Source organism: Cricetulus griseus, chromosome 7, assembly GCF_003668045.3.
Source record: "Cricetulus griseus strain 17A/GY chromosome 7, alternate assembly CriGri-PICRH-1.0, whole genome shotgun sequence".
Lineage (NCBI taxonomy): Eukaryota > Metazoa > Chordata > Mammalia > Rodentia > Cricetidae > Cricetulus > Cricetulus griseus.
Window position 1 is genome coordinate 720,772 of NC_048600.1, and position 22,999 is coordinate 743,770.

The following is a 22,999-nucleotide window of genomic DNA, read 5'->3' on the forward strand; positions in this document are numbered from 1 at the left end:
GCTTGATCTTTCATATTGTTTGTATTTTTGCAGTGAGATCTGGGCATGTGGACTTCTTTTGTCAGTTCTAAGTCTGATATGGAGAGAACAGGTTGGGGCAGAAGAGAGGATGTGTTGATGGATTGATTGGACCTAAAGGTTGGAAATGGCTTGGGTGGGATGAAGTGAGAAGCATTGGGTTGATGTACAGGATGTGCACCTGGTCTAAGTCTGGAATATGGGGCCTTGAATCAGGGTGGGTTTTGCAAAGGTTGGAGGTTGCATGGAGGAGCCTGTGGGATGACAGGTAGGTAGGGAGTGTTCTGGCAAAAATGGTCAGGGAGACTCGCTGGGCCAGACTCTGGAGGAGGACAGGGGAGGTCTGGCTGGGTGGTGCAGTTACAGTTTTTTTTTTTTTTTTAAAGATTTTATTTATCTATGTGTACAACATTCTGCTTCCATATATATCTGCACACCAGAAGAGGACACCAGATCTCATAACGGATGGTTGTGAGCCACCATGTGGTTGCTGGGAATTGAACTCAGGACCTCTGGAAGAGCAGTCGGTGCTCTTAACCTCTGTGCCATCTCTCCAGCCCTTGTTTTGGTTTTTGGAGACAGGGTTTCTCTGTGTAGCTTTGGAGCTTATGCTGGCACTCGCTCTGTAGATCAGGCTGGCCTCGAACTCACAGAGATCCACTTGCCTCTGCCTCTTGAGTGCTGGGATTAAAGGCATAAGCCACCACCGCCCAGCTATAGTTATAGTTTTAACAGCACCCTTGCTTTTTGGTCTTTGTCCCTCCCCTGCTTATCTCTTTAAATTCTGATTGGCATAGATAATAGATATGTTAATGTATTGTGGGAATGAATTAAACAGTTTATGTTAAATATATATAAGTCTAAATATGACTGTGCATTGTAAGGTTAACAGTTGTATTTAATTATCCTATGAGTACTTTTTCTATTAAAATTTGAAAATAGATTTGAATGTGGTATAACTGTGTTAGTAGAAAAAACATTGCAATTTGGAGAAAATAAAATAGCTGAAATTTGCATTTTTCCCTATAACATTACAATTTCAGTTGAATTGTCATTTTATACACTATGAATCTTTAAAAATACCCTATCGTATCTTAGGCTTAAAAAAAACAGTACTGATGGTTAAACCAGGACCTAATACATGTTAAAGAAATTCACTACCAGTGAATTACATCTGCAGTCATGTGTACAGTTATTTACCAGAACAGTTTTAGCAGTTTTACTTTGTTAGGAAGCTTTGAGATGGATAGTAAATGCCTACTTTTGGACAGGTTTCTTGTTATTTGGATGCTTTCAGTATAATACAGAAGGTGAGAGGCATATGCAAGAAGTATGTGCAAGCAGCAGCATGTGGTGAAGTGCCAGAAGAGACATACAAAGTAGTCAGTCTTATTAGCACTAACTTCTAAATCAGAGTGGCAGTAAATTCCAGGAGGCAACACGATGGAGGTGTATTTGAACGGCTCTAAGAATGGTAGAATTGCAAGAATTGTGTGAAGCAGTCTAGGTAGGTCATGTGCTGTGAGGTAAAAGCAAAGAAGTAGGTGTTTACTGATCTTCAAAAGTAGAAAACTGGATTGAAAAGAACTAGTGATTTAAAAGTGTAACACAATTAAAACATTTATTAAAGACATAGTGTGTGCTATGTATTGTTAAATGAGATTAGTGGACATTGATAAAAAGAGAGTAGAGATAAGAAAGTATTCTGGAGAGCAGCTGAAGGCATCTTTGTGTTTGGTGTTTGAGTGTTAGGGAGTCAGGGAAGCATTTAAGCAGTGATGTGTTAATGCCTGTTGTAGGAAGTAATGCTAAGTCACTGAATGACTCTATGACAGGAGCCTCTGTGGAGACTGCAGAGGCCAGAGAAACTAGATAACTTGCCCAAGATCACAAATGGAGATGTGATATAAATTGAGCAGTTAACTCCTAAGTTAATTCAGCAAATAAGTCTAATAGCAGTGTGAAAAGATCCTTGGAAAGTGGAAACTGAGTCAGAACCCATTTAGGAGACTGTTGTCATCATTTAAGGAAAAAGAAATAACAGCATACATAGAAAGTAAGAAATTTATAGAGCAATTAATTCTGGGTTGGAATTTCATCTTCTAAATAATATGTATTTGTGCAGTCTAGGCCTGTCAGTTATCCTGACAGTTGTTGGGGGACGGTACATCCCCAGAGCTCCATGACATTGAATAATTGTTTGTGTCTGCCTGGCTTTGCTGATGGTTTAGAGACTTGAGGATGGGCCAGAGTGTAAAATTTGTTGTGGGATTTTGGAACTCGATGCTTCTTTATATTAACTTTAGCTTTTGAATGCCTGAGACTTGAGGTCATCACCTTATTGGTTCTTTTCATACCCAGAGGCTTAAAATGCAAAGGACTTTAAAGACTATTCGTCCTTAGGTACTTAAAAAATATTTTTTTCTCTTCCTTAATTTCAGAGTTCTAAAAAGAAATTTATTTCAGCTAGTAAAATTAGTTTTAGATGATCTAAATGAATAAGGTAATATTTAAAGAAATTTTTTTTCTTTGTAGAATGGCATTCACATGTTCATTTTGTAAATTTCGAACCTTTGAAGAAAAAGATATTGAGCTGCATCTGGAAAGCTCTTCACACCAGGAAACACTAGATCATATTCAGAAACAAACCAAATTTGATAAAGTAATTATGGAGTTTTTACATGTAAGTAGATGTTTTTGAAATGAGAAGCATTTTATTTGATCTGAATTTATTTTACTTTTTACAATTTCTTTCTCATCTTTTTATGTTTCTAAAAGTTTAATTTAGAAAAGTTGTTAAATTAATTAGCTGTGAATTCTGTATTAGAATTTGTAATGTGAGAAATCATTTTTCATAGTCATTTCTGAGAAAGTTGCCAGAAAAAGAGTTCTTTTAGTCATTGTATGTTGATTTGGATTCATCTATTAGTCCAGTAGAATCCATTGTGCCTGGAAGTATGATCAGTACATTAATTCTTCATTTCAGATGCACATCCATAATTCTTTTTTTTTTTTTCAAGTAATGTTTGGAAGATCATGTCCATAGAAGCTTAATGACCTTGTTACTAGGTAGCAGAGTCAGAATGCTGAGCCAGGAAGACAGGCAACTGTCTGGTGTCTTTGTATTTTCCTATGTGATTGTCAGTTTAATACATTATTTTGAAGAGTGCAAGCATAACTATAATTGAAAAGAAAACATGTTCACAGGTGCACAGGATAGTCTGTTTAGGTGGAAATGCCAAGAATGCAGAGATACTCAGGGGACTTGGAAAAGCAAACTAAACAAAAAGTGGCTCAAGCTGGACTACTGACTATGCACAAAATTAATTTGGGCTGGTAGAGAGTTAGCAGTGCAGTGTTCACTCAGACCTCTGTACTTGGAAGAGTTGTGTCCTTACTAAAATTGGTTCTTGTAACTTTCCCATAATGGGTTCCTCTTTGTCTTTTATGGTTCACCCACTTAACAAGAAGGGCACTGTCCAGTTCCTAATCTTTCTCCAGATGCCCGAAGATGTTACGAAAGTGAAGTGGTTCCCAGTGATTCATGATAGTTTCTCCAAGTGAATTTCGGGTCTCTTGTGAGAGGAGATTAGTTTAGTGGTAGGTCATTGTGGTGCTGAGCATATGGTAGGTGCTCCTTGGAAACAGTTTGCATCCTTTCTGTTTATTTTCTAGGAATGTATGGTGAATAAATTTAAAAAAGCATCTATTCGTAAGCAACAGACACTTAATCACCCAGAAGCTTACAAAATAATTGAAAAAGATGTTATGGAAGGTGAGTATTTTGTCAAGTTGTTTTATAAATTTACATTTGTATTTTATGTATCACAACCTAAGACCTTTGAGATTGATGCAGGGCACAGTTGCACTTGCTGTAGTTCTGACTGGTTTGTCAGAACAGACTTCCTAACTTCTTGTTTCCATGCTTACAAGCTACCTCTTTTCCTTCAGTATAGAGGAGCAATTCTCAACTTGTGGGTTCCTGCCCCTTTGGCAAACTTCTGTCTCCAAAAATATTTATATTATAGTTCATAACAGTAGCAAAATTACAGTCATGAAGTAGCAATAGAATAATTTTATGGATGGGTCACTACAACATGAGGAACTATATTAAAGGGTCACAGTGTTAGGAAGGTTGAGAACCACTGGTCTAGAGGAAAATTCCTTCCTCATGTTATGGTGACCCCCCCAACCATAAAATAATTTTATTGCTACTTTGTTCCTGTAATTGTGCTACACTTAGGAATTGTGATGTAGGTATCTGTTAGGGGACCCCAAAAGGGCCAAGACCCACAGGCTGAGAACCAGTGCTTTCAGTGAGTGAGACTTCTTTAATTTGCCTTCTGTTTTTCTTAACTCTGTGTCTGTCTATCTGTTTCTGTCTGTAATCATATGGGCAGGGGAGTTGGTGGTGACTGTGGTGTTCACAGAGGCCAGAAGAGGCCTTGAGATGCCCTGGAGCTGGAGTTTCTCAGAGCTGCTGATGTAGACTCAGGTCCCTGTAAGAATCTCTGAGCGTTCTCTGCAGCTCTGTTACGTTCTGTGAAATTCATATGCCTAACTCTTGTGTGTTCCAACCTTTCCTTCTCTTTTGATTCCATCTCTGAAGCCTATAAGCCTGTTCTTATTTTCAAAACTAAAAACAAAAGAACAAAAGCATGGCAACTCTACATAGCTTGCCTTTTCTTTTTATCTTTCAACAACTGTTTTCTAGGCAACAGCTGCAGTGCTGAACACTACATACTCCTAACACAACAACCATGTTTCTGTAATCCTCCTAACACAACAACCATGTTTCTGTAATCCTCATCCATGCTGATGCCTCCTTCCTTAGGCTCATCAGTTACACGGAGTCATCAGCTTCTACTCTCACCATGTGGTCCCTTGAGGTGCGGTCTTACTGCATAGTCTCTGGCCTGGAATTTACTAGTAGAACAGCCTGGCCTTGAATGTGCAGCAGTTCTTTAGCACCTGAGTGCTAGAATTACATGTTCAAGCCACCATGCCCTGCCCAAAAATTTTTTTCTTAAATCATCTCGGTAGCATTTTCCTTTTACTCCCTGCTTGTGAATCTTGGGAAAATCGTGGGAAAAAAAAATTCCCTCTCATCACCTTACTAGCCTAATATTCTTTTAATCCCCTTGGTTTGTTTTTAGTCTTTGTACTTCATCAGTCATCTTCATTATTATGTCCCTTCATATTTCTTTCCGTTTAAATTAACATGTATGTGTAAATCACTTATGTCTGTAGATCTAGCACACATCTGTTTTCTGATATCTTGTTTCATTCATTCAGTTGCCTGTTAACATCCCTTCAGTAGTCAATATAATACCAACGTTTTGGGGCTGGAGAGACAGATCAGGGTTAAGAGCATGGACTGTTGTGGAGAAGCCATTGGTTCACAACTACCTGTGACTCCAGCTCCAAGAGGATTGAACATTTCTGGCCTCCTTGGGCACTAGGAGACACACACTACCCACACAGACACACATATGCACATAATTAAAAATGTAAAATAAATGTTCTAGAAATGTTGAACTTAATTTTTTTCCATTTGTACAGGGGTAACACACTGTATTTAATATGTAAGGCCTTAAAAAAAAAAAAAGAAGGGATTTTTGAGAGCCCATCCCATATGAAGGGATGCTCTCTTGATCTGGACACATGGGGAAGGGCCTAGGCCTGGCCCAGGATGATGTGGTAGACTTTGGGGAGCCCCTTTTGAGGGCCTTCCCCTGCCTGGGGAGTAGAGGGTAGATGGCTAGGGGCAGGTGGGATGTTGGGGGGGAGGGGAGGGAGAGGGAGTGGGAGAAGGGATTGACATCTGAAGCAAGCTTGTTCCTAATTTGAACTAATAAAAGAAAATAAAAATAAAAAAAATGTAAAATAAATCTAAATTTAAAAAACTCAGCATATCTCCCAAAACTGTCAATTTTTTTGCCACTCTTTAATTCACAGGGAAACAAACTCTTAAAAATACTTGGGTTTTTCTTGAAAAGGAGATCTGCTGCACACCCCCCCCCCAGCAGAAGGGATAGTTGTCCTGGTGCTCCCCTTCATCTGCGGCGCTGTGTCCTCTAGTTCAGTTATGCGTGTTGAGCAAGTCTGTTTCTTTACCCTGCTCTAAGTGCTGCATTTGGGGCTGAGTGATGACTCAGTGTGTGAAGAGTGCTTGTCAACCTTGCAGAGGACCCAGGCCAGAGTCCCAGCACCCACACGGTCACTCAAAACCTTCATAACATACTTATGAGCAAAACATTCAAATGTAAAGTAAATCTAAAACATGCTGCGTTTGTCCAAGTCCTCACTCAAGTTATCTGAATACTTGATAGTATTTTTTTCTCACTAGTTTCAGGTTTTTTGTTTTTGATTGTACTATATGTACTATATGATCACATAATTTCATCTTGTACAGTATAAGGCTAAAATTCATTGGCATGTCACACACAAAGCATGGCAACAAGTGACAGGCATGGTGGCAGGAACAGGAGGCTAAGAGCTCATATCTTGTACATAAGCAGAAAGCAAACTGAAAATAGGGCAAGCCTTTAAGCACTTAAAACCCGCCCTCAGTGACATGTTTCCTTTAACAAAGTTAAACCTCAAACAGCACCATCAAAGGGTACCAATGGACTAAAATGGCTCAAAGCGTGGGTGAATAACATGATGGGGGAACGTGATGCAGGCCTGGAGTATCTTGCAGAGGACCTGAGTTTGGTTTACAGCATCCACAATAGATACTGCACAAGCACCTCTCTTTAATCCCACTTCTAGGAGGAAAGCCACGTGTGTAGACATGAGGCACGTGGGAGAACTTGACAGATGCCTACGCGCTCTGATCCTGTTGTCTTAAGGAATACAGATGATGATGAAAACTAGTCAGAACTTGATTTGTCAAAAATAAGACCGAGGGCCTTCTCCCCTCTGAACTTGTTTTGTAGGTGTCACTGCAGACGATCACATGATGAAAGTAGAGACTGTTCACTGTAGCGCTTGCAGCGTGTATATCCCTGCCTTTCACAGTTCAGTTCAACAGCACCTAAAGTCTCCTGATCATGTCAAAGGGAAGCAGGTAAGTTTTTAATCCTTTTATGAAATTCTTGGATTTTTACCAGTTTGTTTTTCATACATACTGTCGTGTTCTGAAATGTGTCGTCTTCTGGGAGGGAGGCAGCTGTGTCACAGTTGAGGTCATGGGCTCAGGGGCAAGGCTTTCTGGGTTTGAATCCTGGTGTTAAAGAAGTTCCTGTGTAACTGTTCTTGTCTGTAAGATGAGACTGGCACTGTTGTTCTTTTGTGCTTAAGGATTCAGTTAACTAACATGTGACACTTAATAAAATAAGCATTCAGGAAATCATAGTTGTTAAGCAGTTTTTGTTATTTTTTTAAAGTTGCTACAAAATGGTTTTGTGAGTTTGTATGTGTGTGTGTTAGAACAAATAGGAAAGGGGATTTTTATTATGACTGGCCTGTTTTTCTGGTAGTTGGAGAAAACACATATAAAATTAAAGTTAGCATTTATTGCAGCTGGTTTATTTTTCTCATGGTTTGGGAAAAATGCATTTAAAACTAGTATTAGCACTTACTATATCTGTTGTGACTTTGGAATAGGGTCTCCCTGAACAGCTTGCTGCTCACTTGTTCTTTACTGCATATTTCTGCTCTTTATGCTGGTCTTTATCTAGTTGGCTTTACCTCAAAAAACATGAGTTCCATTTGCAAAATGTATTTGAAGACTTAAAAATTAATGATTTAAGTTTATTGAAATAGAAGAGGCTTGTCTTAAATTTCTGTTTAGTAATGAAGTGACTCTTACATACCCCAGACTCTTTGACACACTCTCAGCCATGCTGTCTTGCTGGTACACACTCTATATTACCCCCTTTCCTCTGTATAATACTTCTTGTGATAACTTGGAAACCTTGAAGAAGACTGATTGCTTTGTTTTGATAGTGTGAGGTATACAGTAAAAAGGATAGGAATCAAATGTCTAGTACACCTAGACTTGCACTTAGGAGTGCTGTATTTTTATTGACTTAGGAAAGTTCATGGGTTTAATTCATGAATGATCTAGATTACAAGCACAATAGCTAATAGTTGTTCATAGCTTAATTTATTATAAAAGTCATTTAAATATAGGGACTTGTGTAAAATCCCACTTTATGTCTATAAACTTTTCGTGCCATGGCTTTCTGTTATCTGACTGTGTCCTGTCTTTCCCAGGCTTATAAGGAACAGATAAAAAGAGAGAGTGTGCTGACTGCTACAAGCATCTTAAATAATCCAATTGTGAAGGCCAGGTACGAGCGCTTCGTTAAGGTAAGACTTCCGACAAAAGCTTTTTAGGAAGTATAGTGAATGGTGATAGAGTCATCACATTGATTCTGAATAAGTACAGAACCACACATGGGAAAGAGGTTTACTTGCTGTCTTGCTTTCTCTTAATTGCTGGGACCATAGGACGGGGAGCAGTGATTCCTTTCTCATCCCCTAGAAATCAAGATGTTAGCTTTATTGGCATGTGTGCACGTGAGATTGAAAACGCTTCCTATGGTGGTTTGTTTGTATCACATGATGCCAGAGGACAGCCTTGAGTGTGTTACCTCACGAGCCATCCACCTTGTTTTTGAGACAGAGTCTGTGATTGGTCTGAGGCTTGCCTATTTATTGAGGCTACTGTTTCTGCCTTCATAACTCTGGGATAACAAGCTTGTACCACCAGGCCTGCCTTTTAAATGTGGGTTCTGAGTGTTACAATACATGACGAGATGGGACCTTTAGTATGTTCCATGGCAGGTGAGGGACAAATGGTGGGTGGGATACAGAGACTTACAGACAGAACTTCTGTAGAAAATTTATTGGGGGGACAGTAAGGGAGTAAGGGAAGGAAAGAGAAGAGAAAGACAGACAGCTGCCTCCTCAGAGAAAGGCAGAAAAGAGAGATGAGAGAGAAAGTGGGTGGAGTTTGTCTCCTAAAGAGGCATCCACACTTGTGTGTGGAGTTACCACTTGCCATGTGTGGAGGCACTGGTCCAGGTTCCCAAGGGGCAGGGCCAGGTCTGCCTGAGTGATTACACTGAGACTCAAACCCAGGTCCCGTGTTTATGTGGCAAGCACTCCAAGACTGACCTGTTCCTCAGCCCCCAGTTCTGTTTACTTTTTTCTTTAAGGCTGACTTGTGTCTTCTATAGTAACTACTTCATATCTTCCGCCTCTTCACATAGCCCAGATTTCATCCTTATTATCTCCGCTTCCATATTCTTTTGTACTAGGGAGAGAGAATGCAACATGAGTTCTGCCTTAGATTTCTGTATGTATTTATGCATGTTCCCTCACCTTTGTTACCATTTTCCCTTCATCTGTGTTCTGGTTTTGTCATTCTTGCTCCCTTATTTGGATATGACACCCCCTCCCTAACTGCCCCTTATTGCTGTCCTTCTCCAGACAGATAGTGCTTATGAATTCCCTAAAATAAAGGGACCTGATTTCTCCTGGACTCTGGCTCCCTCATTTTTTACTGCCTTTTCTTACCATACTTCAAAAGATAGCTTGCCCTGCGTTAGGCTCTTCACTGCCTATGATTTTCTGAATACTTCTCACCAGGAAGAATACAGTCACTGTCTTTGAAAGGTATGGTTAAATAGAAAACTACCCAAACCTTTTACAGACCCTCTGAATTAATTTTCAAGCTTTTCAGGTTAGTGGATCCTGAAGTGTTTCTTTTCTTTTCTTTTTTTTTCTTTTCACTCTCTTTCTGTTTTTTGTTTGCTTGGGTTTTGTTTTATTTTGCCTTTTCAAGACAAGTTTCTCTGTGTAGCCCTGGCTGTCCTGGAACTCACTCTGTAGACCAGGCTGGCTTTGAACTCACAGAGATCTGCCTGCCTCTGACTCTCAAATGCTGGGATTATAGGTGTGCGCTACCACCGCCCAGCTCCTGAAGTACTTCTTATTAAGCTTTTACCTGGCAATTTTAATTCAGGAGGTCTGAGAGTGACTAGAAATCAGTATTTTAAGAAAAGAGCTCCAGTATCTGACAGCTTTTACCATGTGCTTTTTGTTAACTTGATAGGACGTTGATCCTAGAGAAACGCTCTTAGATAGCTGCTATTTCTGTGACTCCCAGGCCCACTGTGCTTTTAAAACTGAAGTTACCAGTGATCCGTTATCTCAGCCAGTGTTTTAAAATTTATTTAGTGGGGCTTGAGAGTTAGCTCATTTGGTGAACCATGCTCCGTGCAAGTGATGGAACCTGAGTTTGAGCCCCAGAGCCCTGTTAAGAAAGTTGAGCATGGGGATGCATGCTTTTTTTCTCAGTGTGGGGAGGTGGAGTTAGAAGCATCCCTGGGACTCTCTGGTGAGCTGGCCTAGCCTAATGGCAAGCCTCAGTCAAGAGACCCTGCCTCAAAAGTCATGGTGCACAGAGGGTCCTGATTAATGACACTAGAAGTTGTCCTCTGAGTTCCACGTACACTTGAACACTGCACTCACATGTGCAAACACACGAAAATTAAAATCCTTTTATTTAAAACATGTAAAACTAAATCCTTAGGAGCTTTCTTCATCTTTAATATTAATGGACTCTAACGATTTTTCAGTCCTTTTTTACCTTTATCTGTTTTATTGTTTAACACTGTTCATTTATAATTTTTTCTTTAAACTACCATTTTTGGAGGGTAGTGTCCTGCTTGTCTCATTTCTGCCCCTGTGTAGACTGACTCTAGGGTTTTACTCCGATAGCTCACCTTAGGCTATCCCATGTGGGACTCTAATTCCACTGTCAGTTCGGTGCAGGCAATCTGTTAATGTAAATATTTTATTCTGGACACTCTTCTGCCTAAGCTGAAATTTTATAGGTGCATTTAGACATTTCAGACTCTGATTGTATGCAGCCTGTACCCACCCCCTTCCTCTGTCCCCATTCTAATTGCCTGTCGTGTTCTGTGGCACCACATCTGTCATGGTCCTCTTATCTGTGGCCTTTACAATTGTCTTCATTCATGTCCCTTTCCCTTATCACTAAGTGACCACCAGGTGTACATTATCACCCTTGGTTCTTCACATTCCCGTCTGGTCCATCTTGAAATGTAGCACCAGCCTTAATAGATTCTGCTTAATAAGCTTCACTGCCTCTTCATTTCCCATATTAATGCAGTTTCAGTATGACCAGTTCACATGAGACAGTCCAGAGAAATAATTACTAAGATAAAATAGTAGAGCTGCTGAGGTGGCTTTGCTGGATAAAGACACTTGCCCTCAAGCCTGATAACCAGAATTCAGTCCTTGGGCTCTGGAAGGAGAAAACTGATTGCTGCTGGTTATCTGACCTCCATATGTAAACATATGCACACACACACAGGAGATTAAAAAGAAAAAGAAAAAATTGCATCTGTGAATGTTTGCCAACTGTTTGTCTAGTTTTTGAAAGTGTAGGTAAAAGGCATGGTGCCTAGTGGCTACATTGAGGTATTTGGGGACCCCAGAACAGAAGCACATTGAGTAGTTGTGTTACTAAGCATATCGTCTGCAACAGCTGTTTTGTTTGTATTAAAACATGTATTTCTACTTTTATGTATGATTTCAGAAATTCAATTAAAAATTTTGGTATTTTGAGTGTTCTTATTTATGGTATATAAAATAGCTAATAAGTTATATACTCACATTGGAATGAGTTAGATACTGCAAAATACTTAATAGTTTTGTCATTAAGTTAAAAAGAACTTCAAATATGTATTTCCCTGATATAGCAAGAATCACTGATAGAAAAACATGTGTTGACTATAAATGCAAATTTCTCTTGTTTAGGGTGAGAATCCTTTTGAAATTCAAGATCATTCTCAGGATCAGCAGATTGAAGGGGATGAAGAGGATGAAGAGAAGATCAATGAACCTGTTGAAGAAGAGGAGGACGAGGAGGACGATGGGGAGGAGGGGGAGGAGGGGGAGGAGGCAGAAGAAGAGGATGAAGAAGTAGAGGAAGGAGGGGAAACAGAAGAGGTGGAAGAAGAGGAAAGGGGGGAAGCTGCAGAAGGAGGGGAGGGGACTCCAGAGTCAGGGGAGGAAGGAGCAGAGGTGGAGGAGGAGGGGAAGGAGGAGTCTGCTGGCTGCCCTGCTGAGCAGTGTGAGCAGTCAGGTTAGGGCACGGGACTTGAGTGGAGTCTCACCCTCTGTCCTACTGTAGAGAAGGGAAGACGTTTAATAGCTTATGATATGGATTGATACCATGTTGCATGCATTCCACATAGAAAATTTGTTTTATATAATTTCTAAATGTTTGGCACTTGTTTAATAAAATGAAGTTCAGATGATTTCAGTTTAGTTTTTATAGATACCAAACTTAGATATGATAAATTGTTTGTATGATTTTTAAGCTTAATTTTTATTACCTTGTTGGTGGTGAGGACACTAGATGTGTACTGCTCCTCTATCTGTTGTAATCATTTGAACTTAAATGCTGCTCTCGGGAGTGAACCTTTAAGTGTGCATTCAGTTTTTGAATACTTACTCTAGAAGAGAAGGATTGATTGGGCAAGTATCTTGTCCAGATTGTGGGATTTTGTTTTGTTTTGTTTTTTTACATTGAATAGCAGTTAGCATTAAGATGGCTTAACAGCTTTTGTGTACAGTTACCTTTGTAGCAATAAAATGTTTTCTTTCTTTTTCTAAACAAAAACTTTCTCCTTTGATTGCAAGTAATAATACATTTCATCAATTAAATGAGTATTTAAAAATCAGTATCTGCCTTAATGTATGAGTTTATTAGCTCACAAGTATTTCAAGTGATTGAGAAGACTTGAATTAAAACATTTTTCCTCAATCCTATTTTTAAAACGTGTGACTACTGTATATTTTCTAACACATTTCAGAGGTCAGCCTGTAACTGATCTTGTTTATACTAGCTTTAGTATGTTCTTTTCTCTGTGCCTATGTCAAACCTTGGAATCTTCCTGAAAAATACAATTTAATACAAATAAGTTGTGTTCCTTTGTTGTGTCTGTTTTGCCTGGAAAGCCAAGAATCAAGCTTTCTGGTTTTTAAGAAAAATTAATGAATTGTTTCTCTTTCACTCTTTCAAATACTTTCCTTTAAAAACAAAATAAACTGAACCTACATATGCATCAAGAGGACAGGAGACTGGCCGACTTTTCAGCCATTATCTTCAGATGGCCGTCTGTATAACTGAGAAGCAGTAATTACTACGGCCTTTTCTTGTGGTGGGGTGACAGCTTTTTTTTTTTTTTTTTTTTTTTTGGTTTTTCAAGACAGGGTTTCTCTGTGGCTTTGGAGGCTGACCTGGAACTAGCTCTTGTAGACCAGGCTGGTATCGAACTCACAGAGATCCACCTGCCTCCGCCTCTGCCTCCCAAGTGCTAGTATTAAATGGGCGTGCCACCACTGCCCGGTGGGGAATGATTTTTATTAGTTAAATTGATTTATTTTACATCCTGACTGCAATTTCCCCTTCCTCCTCTCCTCTCATTCCCTCCCCCACCTTCCTTCTGCCCACCCTCCAATCCACTCCTCTGTTTCTGCTCAGAAAGGGGCAGGCCTCCCTATGGGTGCCAACAAAACATGGCAGGCATGACAAGCTGTAGGACTAAGCTCCTCCCCTTATATTAAGGATGGGCAAGGCAACCCAGTTTGAGGAATAGGTTCCCAAAACCAGTCAAAGTGTTGGGGACATTTGCTTTGTTTGTGTGTTGCTCTGCTTGAAGTGTCTGCCCTTAATGTAGCTCTGGGGCAGCTGGTGCCATGGGAAGGAAGTATCTGGTATTATTTTGCAAATAAAGTTATGCAGTTAGCATTTTCAGTGTCAATCAGTCCTGTGGGCCCATTTATCTCATTTTTTTTTCTCATTTAGACATGCTTTCTAGAACATTCTTCACATTTTCTGTTTTGTTAAAACATCACTTTCTTATGAAACCTTTATTTGAGCCTCAGACACAGTGATCTTTGAACCCTAACCACACAATGACCTTTGAAGTCAATAGGACTGTCAGGTCTTTAAAAGAGACAGCTCTCTAAAACCACCCTAAATTCACCTACAAGAAGTAATTCCAAGGTCTTGTTTTGATGCTTTTAGAAGAGATCTGAGATATTTCCAGTTGCTCTTGCAGCCATGCAACATCCATGAGGCCTACTGAGGTGGTTTCTGGTTGCCGATAGCTGGTTTTGTTTGTTTAGTTTTGTTTGATTTTTCAAGACAGGGTTTCTCTGTGTAGCTTTGTAGACCAGTCTGGCCTCGAACTCACTGAGATCCTCCTGCTTCTGCCTCCCCAGTGTTGAGATTAAAGGCGTGCACCACCACCGCCCAGCTGCTGGTAGCTGTTTTAAATGAACAGTTTCAAATATCCCGTATGGTGACAAAACTCATGTTCCAACCCTCCAGTGACAGTTGTTGGTACACTGCTACCTTGTGAATGTTTCTTTGATGTAAAACCGAAAGCTCTGCTTTTCTCCTGTCCCTCCATCAGCAGGTTTCTTTCAGGTCTCCAGCCAGGACCGTAAGTGTAGAGCCTTGTGAGTCAGCTCTGGCCACCCTGACAGTTTATCGTGGGCTGGGCAGTTTAAGCAGCCAAGTTGCTAGTAGTGGACTGTTACAAGGGTAGAAGGCTGAGATGAAGGCGGATGCTTGGCTGGTTCTGCTCAGGCAGGCTGGCTTGGATTTGTCTGGGCTTCATCTGGACTTGAAGGACTTAAATCAGTGAAAACTTAGATCCTGACACCTTGTAGGGGCTCGTGATTCCCTCAGAACATTTTAGCAATTCTTATAGGCTTAGGCACTCCCAGGGCAGGCATGGCCTCTGCACCTCTAGACCCCTCTTTGGGCCTGATGCTTCCTGAGAACTCTGGTCTAGTATCACCTAGTGGAAGCAGCTGGCTGGGCTGGGCTGGGCTGGGCTGGACAAAGGTGAAAGTCAGTGTAGAAGATTTGCTAACAGAATGGTTAACCGGTAACTTCTGGTTTTAAGTCACATAAATAATAGTATATATTTTGCAGTTTTGCTTCAAGGGGGTTCACATTTGACAGGAGCTTGCATATGCGGTTTATGTGTCTCCCAAAGGTATGTCTATTGGAAGAGTGTCCCCAAGCTTGTAACACTGGTAGGCATGTGCACTTGCTGTATGGCGGGTTTCTCTGCCTGAGTGGGAATTTTGTCTCTTGGAAAGGATTAAGGACTTTGTCCTAGAACTTTGTTGAGTTCTCAGGATGGTTATAAAAGCCCAAGCTTGACTCTGCTCAACTCTTTCTGCTACAAGCTGCAGGATTATGTAGTAATTATTCAACCATCATTTTACAAGGTCAACCCATCAGAATTAAGGATTCTGTTGGAGGATTAAACTAAGAGGCATAAATAGGTGCAACTTTTGGTCTGCAGCCGCACTTTCGCTACGGTCAGCTGCTAAAAGAAGCTTTTAGGCATAAGGATAGCACCTATTGCTCAAGGTTGTAGAACAAAGAGGATTTAAGCTAATTCCCACAAGAAATGGAACCTGGCATCTTATAGATGCCTTGGCCACAAGGTGCAGGTCTATAGGAAAGTTTACTTCTCTGTGGACAAGCAAATGGCCAATTACCTTTCTCTTTATTCTAAGCAATAAATCTCTAAGCTAAAATCTTGGGTTAATAAACCGAGGTGAAGATAAGTGCAAGGAATTAAAAATCATTTAGTGTGAGGTTTAGATTATTGCTTCTCTTCTCTGCAAGCGAGGTAAAACCAGGCCATGCTTATTTTCTAGCTATCTAAGTGGCTATGAATAAACAGTTTTAGGCATGTAGTAATCCCATGTCCTTGAAATACTTTTGCCTGGACACTTAATGCTGACCAAATGCTCGCCAATAAAGATAACTGCAGGAAGGCAGATCTCTCTGTTTACATTGGAGGAAGACACAAAGGCCTGGTTATGGGAAACAGGTTTTTTGACCGTGTGACTGTTTTCACACGTAAGTAGGGGATGCTATCAATATACCTCAAATGCATAGGGGAAATTGTGCCCAATAAATGATCAAATAATGCTGAACTATAGGAAACAAACCCCAAATTTGTAACAGATGGGAATAAGCTACAGCAAGAAATCTACAGGAAGAAACGGCCAATTCATTCAAAAGGCAGTAACTCCAACATGCCTTACATCTTAGTTTAATCCTCCAACAGAATCCTTAATTCTGATGGGTTGACCTTGTAAAATGATGGTTGAATAATTACTACATAATCCTGCAGCTTGTAGCAGAAAGAGTTGAGCAGAGTCAAGCTTGGGCTTTTATAACCATCCTGAGAACTCAACAAAGTTCTAGGACAAAGTCCTTAATCCTTTCCAAGAGACAAAATTCCCACTCAGGCAGAGAAACCCGCCATACAGCAAGTGCACATGCCTACCAGTGTTACAAGCTTGGGGACACTCTTCCAATAGACATACCTTTGGGAGACACATAAACCGCATATGCAAGCTCCTGTCAAATGTGAACCCCCTTGAAGCAAAACTGCAAAATATATACTATTATTTATGTGACTTAAAACCAGAAGTTACCGGTTAACCATTCTGTTAGCAAATCTTCTACACTGACTTTCACCTTTGTCCAGCCCAGCCCAGCCCAGCCAGCTGCTTCCACTAGGTGATACTAGACCAGAGTTCTCAGGAAGCATCAGGCCCAAAGAGGGGTCTAGAGGTGCAGAGGCCATGCCTGCCCTGGGAGTGCCTAAGCCTGTAAGAATTGCTAAAATGTTCTGAGGGAATCATGAGCCCCTACAAGGTGTCAGGATCTAAGTTTTCACTGATTTAAGTCCATCAAGTCCAGATGAAGCCCAGACAAATCCAAGCCAGCCTGCCTGAGCAGAACCAGCCAAGCATCCGCCTTCATCTCAGCCTTCTACCCTTGTAACAGTCCACTACTAGCAACTTGGCTGCTTAAACAGTTGCCTAGCTACTGAGGACTCTTAACTGCCTTTTGTAAAAATGGAGCTGGAGAACCATGGAAGCAGCCCATGGAGAAAAAGGTTTTTACCTTACTCATGAAATCTGCTGATTAATAGAATTTTAGCTTAATACTTAGCCACACGTAGATAAGCACATGATTTCTCACTTTTATGCTCCCTTGTTGTTTAATCCCTAGGTGACCTCATCATGGAGCCTTTACTGACCACTCTTACCTGGTGCCATCTATCATAGGTAACAGTTACTCCCCTGTGTGTGAATCTTATCTGCCTTGGTGACTTCACATTGCATTACCAAAAGAATTACTGTTGTAAATGTGTATATACTGGTACCCTTGCTGTAGAAAAAGAACTATTGTAGAACAATAAAGAGATGGATAGACAAAAAAAAGTGTTGGGGACAGCTCTGCTCCCACTGCTAGGAGTCCCACATGTAGACTAAGCTGCATAACAGGTGACTACTTTTTAAAATTTTTATAAAAAAATTTTTTTTAGTTCAAATTAGGAACAAGTTTGCTTCACATGTCAATCCCCTCTCCCTCCCCTCTTCCCAACCCCCCACCTGTCCCCCACCCCATCCACCCTCCACTCTCCAGGCAGGGTAGGGCCCTCATTCACTTTTTAATGAAATTTACTTCTCAAAATTTTAAGGCATTGAATGGGTAACTTAATTATAAAACACTAAGTCGAATGTCTGAGCATTTGTAGAAGTGTGTATGTGAGTATTACATGCTTGTGCACATGCGTGTGGGTGCATATGCCTGTACTCAGGAATGCTGAGGAGAATGCTGAGTGTCCTGCATTGTCATGCTTTTCCTTATTCCTGTGAGACCAGATCTCCCTGATGCTGGAGCTAGGTTGGTAGCCAGCAAGCCCCAGAGATGCTCCTGGCTCTGTCCCTCACAGTGTTGGAGTTACAGGCCTGTGTGTGACCATGCTTGGGTTTTCATGTATGTTCCAGGGATTTGAACTCTGCTTTCCATTCTTGTGTAGTAAGCACTAGATTTTCTAGGGCCAGGGAGATAGCTCAGTGTATAAAATGTTTGTTGACTAAGAATGAAAACCAGAGTTCAGATTCCCAGCAACTATGTAGATGATTGCTGTCTATGACATTGGGAAAAGGCCTATACCACACAATGCACACACATTTCAAGTAGATTGAGGGGCACACAACAGTGCTAAAATAAGAGGTAAGAAAACGGCTTCTAGTTTTGGAATAGAGAATCTTCTCAACAAGAAACACATCCCGGAAGTCCTAAGGAAAAAGTGATGGATTTGGTACAGATTTAGTAAGTCAAACGCTGTGCAACCCGGTCTACAGCTGGTAAACCTAGCACCTGGGAGGCTGAGGCAGAAGGAACATTTGTAAGTTTGAGTTTAGCCTAAGGGTGGCAGGAGTAGGGCTACTGGAGGGTCAAAGAGCATCACAGCAAAATGTTTGTAAATACATGTAAGTGGCAAGAGTATATTAAATCCATAACTCCAGCTAATTCAGAGATTTGCAATGGCCTCTGTTGGTGAAGAAATGCCCTTACCAAGATGTATACACTCATCGGTCCACAGCTGTAAAGACAGCCACACATCTGCTGAAATTGTGAGGTCTGAAGAGGTGGTAACTGTTAACTTCTAAAAGGCACCGAAGCTGTACTGAAGCGGTAACTGTTAATGTCTAATCTAAAAGGTACCCAGGCTGTACTGAGCTGATGCTCTTTTGTTCTCACAGGAAGATGTCACAAAGATTTTCACAAAAGAAATCCTCGTCATCAGTGGCAGGATGCACCCTAGCATCAGAAATGATCATGTGGCGGGGGCAGAGGGGAGGGCTGTTTTGGTTTAAGAGCTGCTGAGGTCTCTGTGAGGCTGGTCTTCACAACATTCCTGGTAGTGACAAGAAATTGGAAATGACCTGTGTGCTCATCGGTAAGGATGATGGTTAATTATGGGATAGGTATCACAATGCACGCTCAGTAGGCATCATAAAGAAAGAGCCTGCATATGTTGACTTAGGAAAGAAAAAGCAACTTGTGTTATATATTAGAATCTCATTTGGGAAACTCTATACACGTACAAATACATAAAGTCCAAGCTATTTGTATTACAGCCTGTAAAGATAGATTGTTCGTAGGAAAAATATCTTCAGATAAACAAATAGTGCTCATCTGTGACGAGGGAACTTACATTTGGGTAGGGGGAATTTTCTCTCTAAATTTATTATTTCTGGTTTTATTCTGAAAGGATGTAATAGTGTTACAGTGTATTGAAAACAGAAATATAACCAAAAAGTAGAAAGAGTCCACTGACTTAGACATATCATTTCTAATGTTTTTTGTATGTTTCCTCATGACCCCTTACACTTTTCCTGATTATTTCTAGACACAGATAGATGCTGATACTGCTCCCCAGGGTAAGAGAAACAGAACTACAGGCTTAGGAGGAAGAGGCTACATCAGTTTGGGAGCATGTTAAGTTGGCTTTGCCCCTGGGACAATGAAATAGTGTTATCATGTACACAGTTGGGTGCATGCTCATGGTACTTGAGGTGCACATGAGCAGCAGAAGCAACACTTCCCTTTGAAGAGATGACTAGACTTCCTACAATGACATCATGTAACAGTTTGTTGGCCTCGAGATTGGGCAAATCTTCCATTCTTGCCAGACCCTGCATTGTCATGTTACAGTTTTGCATCAGGAAAGGCACTGAGCAAATGCTTTAATTTGTCATGGGTGAGATGAAGGTGACATTGCCTCCTGTGTGGGATTGCTCCAAAGAGGGACGAATGAGCGCCTTGCTCTGTCAAGTGCTTGAGGCTGCTACTGCTCACTACTGCTACAAGCAGAGCTTATGATTTTGTTATCAGAGACAGAAGTAAAGCAAGTGTTGGCTGGTAAATCAGTGTGTAGACGAATATAGATATTTGGGTTTAAAGATTTCTAATTCTCTTCAAAACCGCTTTTATAGTATGTATTAATTATACATGAGGATAATTATACATATTGGTTTCAATATGACATTTTATACATGCATATAATATATTTTTACCATATTCATTCCCCCTTACCATCTTGTTTCCCCCTGCACCTTTAATTCCTTCCCTTTTCCCAGACAGTCCTCCTTCAACCTTCTCTACGTTCATATCTCTCTGTATGGCCTATACAGGTCCATTGGGTTGTTTACAGGGGCATGGGAAACTTACTTGTGGCTATACTGAAGAAAATTGACTTAGTCTTGAGTTTTCTTTATCTACTTTGATGGTTATATTGTATGCACTCATTTCTTTTCAAGGTTTGTGTAGGCTTTCTGTCCAAACTAACAAAATCCAGTCCCTGCGATTTGATATGATGGGAAGAAAATATTATCTCATTTAACAGAGTTAATCCTAGTTATTAATCGTCTTTCTCTTTTGGCATCAAAGATCTTCAGTGAGCAAGAGTATCAATAACTGCTAATGGTAATTCTCTAAGCTTGGCTGCCCACAAAGGGTTAACTCATTCTTCTCAGCTGAGACTTGAATTGCTTGTCTGTGCTGAGGTCACTGTCACTACTAAATGACAGATGTTTTCCTGAGAGTCCCAGTATCCCTTCTGGTAGCATAAAGTTCAGCGTTTGCAACAATGGGTGGTGTTCTTTAATAACTGTTAAATTTATTCTTTGGAGATTTTGCAAAGATGCCCTATTGCTGCTGGAGGGCTCCCTCGACACCTCACTCTGCATTTTCTTTTTGCATAATGCCTACAATTTAGAGTCGCCAGACTCCCTGCTGTGTAGCTTCTGCATCCTTGGTTCAGTATAAACCCAAATACTCATAAATCTCCCTTCTTTCTGCAGCAGCTGGGGTACGGCAGTGATGTCCCTGTTCCATAATTCCAGTCAGCCCTGGGGTGAACAGACAGACCAATTGAAAGCCACTACGTCAGATAAAGCAGTGCTGTTTGCACAACTCAGCAGCCTCAAGAGGTAGTCATGTAATACTCCCGATTTGTATTCTGCATAAAACTCCTCTTACAAGTTATAAACTTCCTAGAGGGAGCACACATACCCAGCTGCAGGCCACTGAACATATGAATGCTGTAATTGTGAACTCAGAAGGAATAGGCTAAGCCCTTTCCGTTCTACAAGCTGAAAGCGATAAAAGAAAAACCTCACCATTTAGAGTTAAGTACGGTATTTTTCAATTTGGAATGCTAATTGAGTAATGCTTTCTTGAGACCCTGGACTTGATATGTAGTATTAAGGAATATGACTGATTAATATATCTGAAGTGTGTGTGTAAAAATTCACTCATAGTTATTACAAGTTGTATTTGTGCTTCATTGACCTATAGTTGAGGCAGGTAATCCAATGGTTACTGTGATCATATTAATTGTGTTGGAGAGACCTTGAGTTAACAATGTGTTTGTGTGGTTCTTTCTGATAAAAAACAAATTGTGTGTGTGTGTGTGTGTGTGTGTGTGTGTGTGTGTGTGTGTGATACAAGTACCCATGGGGGCCAGAAGAGGGTAGGGGTTGTGAGCTGCTGCCTTAGGCCCTGGGAATTGAACTCGGGTCCTCTGCAAGAATAGTATGCATTCCTAACCACTGAACCACTTTCCCATTCTTCATTCTGGAGCATGAGTTTGTAGTCTTGGCACTATTGACATTTTAGACTGGTCATTCTTTTGTTATGGGAGCTTGTCCTGTGCCTTGAAGGCTCCTTAGCAGCAATCTTGACCTCTTCCTAACCAAAGTGAAGGAGTAGGAAATCAGTTACCACAACCAGAAGTTGCCAAATGCCCCCAGGAGGCAAAATCACTCCTAGTTGAGAACCACTGGTCTAGGTAATAAAATCAAGTATGGAATTTGAGCTTTGTCTGTTAAAGGTGTTAGGAGAGTCAAAGCTAGAAGCCTCCCTCACTCATTGCTCACAACAAGCATCTCAGGGTTCCCGAACCACTCCCTCTATCAAGAACCTCAGAGGTTCATACCCCCTTCTTAGTTTGTCAAAGATGTACAGTAGATGCTTCTTTGTTCACTGACTTTTGCTTCCCCTAAAGTTCTCCCTCTTTTCTGTCTACATATTTTAACACAGGGATGCTACATTTGGCTACCCCTAATCAGCTTGTTGTTTTTGGTTTTTTGAGACAGGGTTTCTCTGTGGCTTTGGAGGCTGTCCTGGAACTAGCTCTTGTAGACCAGGCTGGTCTTGAACTCACAGAGATCCACCTGCCTCTGCCTCCTGAGTGCTGGGATTAAAGGCGTGCGCCACCAACGAGCCTCAGGTCATTTTTACAGACAGTTTTCTATAAGAAAACTGTTCTTCTATTGAATTTACTCTGAATGCCCACCGTGTGCAAGATGATAATGGCAGGAGTCCAGTAGCCAGGGACAAAGCAGACATGATCATTGGCTTGGGGGTCTTAAAGACAAGGGGCAATCATAACTTAGGAGCAAACCCAGGAGTGTCTGACAGCACTGCATTCTGTACTAAGTCACGTACAAAAGATGACCGTAGTTCTTTGGATTCCCCTTTCCCTTTAGAGACCTCAGTTTCTTTCAGCTTTTTTAGGTTCAGTGTTGTTGGTGTCATCATTGGTAATGAGGGAACAAGTCCCCTCCAACTGGTCCCTTCCCAACCCCGGCTTCAAAGGAATCTAAGGCCTCACATTGCACAGGAGAAATCACAGTGTACAATAGTTCTCTTGCCCCTCAGTTACAAATGTATCCCTGGTGCACTGGGCCTGGTAACAATCTGGCAAAATCCTCCTCTAGTGGCCCATTCAGACAGATGCTAGGTTTGTTTTCCACCTCCTTTCTGTGTAAGATGGATATGGCCAATGTGTGTGGTGTGTATGTGTGTGTGGTGTGTGGTATGGTGTGTGTGTGTGTGGTGTGTGTGCGTGTGTGTGTATGTGTGGTGTGTGTTGTGAGTATGTGGTGTGTGTGTGTGTGGTGTGTATGTGTGTGTGGTGTGTGGTATGGTGTGTGTGGTGTGTGTGTGTGTGTGTGTGTGTGTGTGTGTGGTGTGGTGTGTGTGGTGTGAGTGTGTGTGGTGTGGGGGTGGTGTGGTATGGTG

General features: G+C 41.0%; 1 protein-coding gene across 6 annotated transcripts in view; it reads left to right on the plus strand.

Annotated features, from left to right (window-relative positions):
* Znf326 (zinc finger protein 326) overlaps positions 1-12,989 on the plus strand; it is a 41,233-nt gene extending 28,244 nt beyond the window's left edge. For all 6 annotated transcript variants that reach the window (XM_035447859.1, XM_027425886.2, XM_027425887.2 and 3 more), the window contains 5 exons: positions 2,554-2,701; positions 3,694-3,793; positions 6,960-7,090; positions 8,242-8,337; positions 11,821-12,989. In XM_035447859.1, coding sequence (XP_035303750.1) covers positions 2,554-2,701; positions 3,694-3,793; positions 6,960-7,090; positions 8,242-8,337; positions 11,821-12,153 — 808 coding nt within the window. In that variant the 3' untranslated portion in view covers positions 12,154-12,989. The remainder of the gene's footprint in view (positions 1-2,553; positions 2,702-3,693; positions 3,794-6,959; positions 7,091-8,241; positions 8,338-11,820) is intronic.
* Positions 12,990-22,999: the final 10,010 nt, after the last annotated feature.